We start from the raw sequence: 4,692 nt of genomic DNA, 5'->3' as shown, positions 1-4,692 counted from the left end.
GAACCCACAACCTCCGCATAACGCGTGCGGTGCTCTACCATTGAGCTAGTTCCGCGGCTTTTTTTTTTTCTTTATTACCGGCTTGGTACAAAACATGCAATACAACTTTTGCACAACACAAGCTTAAAAGCACTTGCCGACCTCTGGCAAGTGCGTGTGGGTTAAAACTGCTTGAGGGATACCAATTTGTTCAATACATTCATCCACGCTGGTGGTTCACTCTAGGCCTCGAAAACATCTCTTACAAAAGCGACGCTTTCTTTGAAATATTCCCTCGCCGGACGTGCGTTGACATCAGCGTGACGCACTGCCATACGCGTTTTCCATATACTGTGCAGGCTGAGGACAAGGAACATGTCATAAGGCACACCTTCGTCGTTTTCGGTTGGCAAAAACCGTATGCCATAAGGGCTTATTGGTAGATCTTTTTTTAAAGTTCTTTGCAGGATGTCCCAGTGAAATACGGCATCGCTGTAGTCAAGAAATATGTGCTCGATTGTCTCCGGTTTACGACAGATAATGCAGTCGATGCCCCAGGATACATAAAGCCCTTTCTCTTGAAGCCAAGGTTTCACTGGCAAAGTACCGCTGTGCAGTTGAAAGAAAAAGGACTTCGTTGAGGACCGGACTGGCATTTTTTTAACTCTTTTGAGAACGTCTTGTCCTGGGCCTGCGCAATGTAGGGACCGGTACAAAGGCACCGGCAGTGTCACTTCAATCAAATCTTTGTACAGTCGTCTTCGGTGTACAGTACTGAGGTATTCTATTGAAAACCGCGCCTTTAAGAACTGGTATGCCAGAACAACTTCTCTTAAATAGCCCCGTGCAGTCGATCCCCCCACAACATAAGACGACACGACAAAGTCTGGCAAAACATCACGCAGCCTGAGTTGAATTACACTGCGCAAAAAGACATCTCTTTGGTCGCGTAGAAAAACAAAACGTGAAACAACTTGTCTTAAGAATAAGTGTACCAAACCCAAGCCGCCACTTCTCACGGAACGGAACAAGTTTGTGCGACTTGTGCGCTCCCACGTGGAGCCCCAGACGAATACGGCAAAGACTCTATGCAATTTTTGCACATGAAGCCTTGTCATGTATAGCACTTGCAGTACATACCAAATTTTGGCCACCAGAAACAAGTTGCACACAGTCGCACGGCCGAACATTGATAAATCCCGACCGCCCCATTTACCTGTTTTGCCCCTCACCCGTTCTGTCTCGTTTGCCCAGTATTCGTTCGTGTCACGATACTGGTCAAGCGGCACTCCCAGGTATCGTGAGGGTATAGTGGTCCACTGTGCGTTTGAAAAAGATGCTGGAGTGCTGTCCCACGCACCGTGCCAAAACCCTGTGGTTTTATCCCAGTTGATCTCACTACCGGTCTGTTTGCAAAACATGACCGCATCATTCACTACTTCGATAACGCTTTCTTTGTCAGCACACATAAGGGCCACGTCGTCAGCATAGGCGAGAATTTTGACTTCACTTTCATGAAGTCTGAAACCGCGCACACTGTCATTGTAAATTACCTTCAAACAAAAAGGCTCGAGGTAGAGAGCAAAGAGTAAAGGTGCCAGAGGGCATCCTTGTTTAACGGATGACAGGATTTGGAAACTACTGGTTATTTTCTTGTTTATAATAAGACTGGCTGAGCAGTCCGAATAGCTCATTCTGACGCCTTCTAAAATGACGGAACCGACATTCACGTGCTCCAGAATATCAAAAAGAATTTTGTGTGAAACGCGATCGAACGCCTTTCTTAAGTCGAGCTGTAGAACAGCGACGTGCCCACCCAGCGAGTCCACGCACTCTAGGATGCTCCTGGCCACATGAATGTTGGTCTGAATAGAGCGCCCTTTTATTCCACACGTTTGGTGTGGCCCCACAATATATGTTATTACTGCTTGCAACCTACTCGCTAAAACCTTCATAAAAATTTTATAATCGACGTTGGTGAGACTAATAGGGCGGAAGCCCTTAACTGACAATAACTTAACCGGGTCGTTGCTCTTTGGAATTAGAACGATGTGTGAGTGTCTAAACGATTTTGGCAACATTTTTTTCTGATATGATTCCTTTAACACGGCGTAAAGGATCAGCCCCAGTTCACCCTTAAACGCTTTGTAGAAACTGGCCCCTAGGCCATCCGGTCCAGGGGATTTTCCCGTACTCAGTTCATCAATGGCCTTCTCAATTTCGGATATACTTATTGGCCCTTCCAGGTATTCTGTTACTTTGTCGTCTAACTTAGGCATCGTCGATAAGAAGCAGCTTTTAAACCCGTCTTCAAGGTCCCGCCCCTTCCCTAGCAGTTCGCGATAGTGCTGTACGAACGCTTGGCAGATCGTATCGCTGTCTTGCGTAACTTGTCCGCCGTAGTCTATTGCCGTGATTTCATTCTGCCTTGCGTATCTTTTTTCTTCGCCTAGCGAGCGCTTTGTTGGCGCTTCTCCTAACCATAATTTTTCTGCCCGGGCGCGTATTGCAGCCCCTCTGTATCTATCTGCATCTATCAGTTCAAGTTGCGCCTTGACCTCTCTAATAGCTTCTGTGAACTTCCCCGGCTGTGTTGTTTCGACGCTTAAAAGAAATTCGAGTTGTAGCTGTAGTTCTTTTTCTTTTTTCCTCTCCTCATGCCGTAGTGTGGAAGACCTTTCAATAGCGTCCATTTTAACTTCATGTTTAAAGTTTTCCCACTTTGGTGTGATGTCCGTTTGCTCTGCGTCTAACAGCGCTTTCAGTTTTTGACTTACTTTATCGACGAAAGCGTCGTCTTGGAGAAGCTTTGCATTAAACTTCCACAAAGACCAGTTGAATTTATGTTTTCTTTTGCCATATCCCAAGTCTAACGTCACTAAGCTGTGATCGCTGAAACTTATGTGTTTGACCTCATAATCGCAGCATAAAGGCACCAGACCCGCGGATACGTATATCCTGTCTAGCCTGGAATGGCTATGTCCTTGAAAATGTGTATACTCGGTGGGTTTCCCGCCCGATAGTAGGCAGCCCACGTCTTCAAAGTTTAGTTCTTGCACCACTGAATTGAGGTACAAAGCGCTCGTATCGCGGATGGGCAAATTTGTAACTCTATCGGGTGGGTTACAAACGCAATTGAAATCGCCTAGCAGAAAAACATTTCTTTCGCAGTTAAGGTAGGGCTCAATTTTCTCAAAAAATTTCTGTCTGTCATTCGATCGGGTAGGGGCATACACACATACAACCCGCCAGTTTGAACCGCTAAAGCGAAAATCACACACAATCAGGCGGCCTTCACTACATGCGACAACATGCTCAACATCAATGCCGATAGCCTTACTGAGAAACAATGCGCATCCACCAGACGTGCCTACCGCATGGGAAACGCAAACATTGAACAATGCACCGTAAACAAGCACCATGCGATCCGTTTGCTCTTCGCTTTCAATTTTAGTTTCTTGCACTGCAAGAATGTCTAGGCCGTTCTCTATGAGGAGGCGTTTGACTTGATGCTGCCGCCTTTTCGCCGACAATCCGCGGACGTTCAACGTGCCTACACGAAGGTTAGCCTTTACATTTGGCGCCATCGGAAAAAATGGAGCAAGTGGACCTCACAGGCAGTGCTCACCTTTCAGTCGAAGCATGTGACCGCGCGCTCAGAGCTACGTGTTGTCTTTTCGAAAGTATTGTTCGCTTAATGGAGGCGGCTGCTTCACATACCTCGACACCACAATTCCTGTGCGGGGCATCTCGCGTGTGTCGTGTCGATTGTCCGGGTGCGCACAGCATTTTCAGTTATGGTGGCTTCGTCGCCCACGGTGTCGAAGCGGTCCTTCGGTCTGGTGGTATCGTTGGTTTCGGCTTAAATGATGAGCGTCGTCCTGGCGCCGACTTCGGTGGCGGTTCATCGGGAACCGTAACCTCCGTGTTCACTCCGCCGCCATTGTTTCCTTCTCGCTGGCGCTTGGCCGTGGTGTTGCTGGCGCCAGATTCCTGGTTGTCCATGGGCTCTGGCTCCTCAGTAGTTGAAACCGCGCCTGTCGTGGTGGCATCGCGCTGTCCTTTTCCAACGTCGCCAGCTTGCGCTGCATGTGCAGCTTCAAGCTGATTGTTTTCGGTGCTTGGATCTTCTTTGGGAGCAGTGTGATGGTCCTTGACTTGCTTGGTGGGCGTTGGCTCAGGGGGCGTATCCTTGGTTCTCTCACGAGACATTTCCTCCGCTTCGGCCTCGTCCATCACGAGCTCACGCTTGTCTTCATTGTACGTCCGGGAGGCAGCAGTCGCATAGGTTTTCACACATTCAGCCGTTTCGTGCCCAAAGCGACGACATGAGGTGCACCGCGGAACGCGGCACTCTCGCCTGATGTGGCCTGTGCGTTGGCACCGAAGGCAAAGCGGGGCCCTACCTGGCACCACCACAAGCGCCTTGGCACCGGCGATACGTAGTTCATGAGGGATGTCCTCAGGCGACACACCAGCCTTGAGCCTGAGCACGCCTACACGTGTAATGCTGCACTGGCTGCCACAACCCTCCGCGCGCCACTTTTCCCTGCTCACCTCGATGATGCTGCCGTACGGGGAGAAAGCCACTTTGATGTCGTCGTCTCGTACGTGGTGAAGCAACCAGTGAAGCTTCACACGGACGTCCCGGTTGCACGGGTTGATAACAACACACTTTCGTCCTTTCACAACAATTTCTGTCTCGGTGAGCAT

General features: G+C 49.0%; 1 protein-coding gene across 1 annotated transcript; it reads right to left on the bottom strand.

The window, feature by feature from the left end:
• Positions 1–221: 221 nt before the first annotated feature.
• LOC144164082 (uncharacterized) lies at positions 222–1,184 on the bottom strand. The gene has a single exon (XM_077694651.1). It carries the CDS (start codon positions 1,167–1,169, stop codon positions 222–224), a length of 948 nt encoding a protein of 315 aa, XP_077550777.1. The 5' UTR covers positions 1,170–1,184.
• Between the last annotated feature and the right edge of the window lie 3,508 nt (positions 1,185–4,692).

Source organism: Haemaphysalis longicornis, unplaced genomic scaffold, assembly GCF_048455015.1.
Source record: "Haemaphysalis longicornis isolate Haplotype H1 unplaced genomic scaffold, Haemaphysalis longicornis Haplotype H1 scaffold_1, whole genome shotgun sequence".
Taxonomy (NCBI): domain Eukaryota; kingdom Metazoa; phylum Arthropoda; class Arachnida; order Ixodida; family Ixodidae; genus Haemaphysalis; species Haemaphysalis longicornis.
This window is presented reverse-complemented; position numbering and strand designations above follow the sequence as displayed.

Excerpts from the sequence above, each read along its gene's own strand:
- LOC144164082 (XM_077694651.1), bottom strand. The coding sequence starts at position 1,169 with ATGTTCGGCCGTGCGACTGTGTGCAACTTGTTTCTGGTGGCCAAAATT.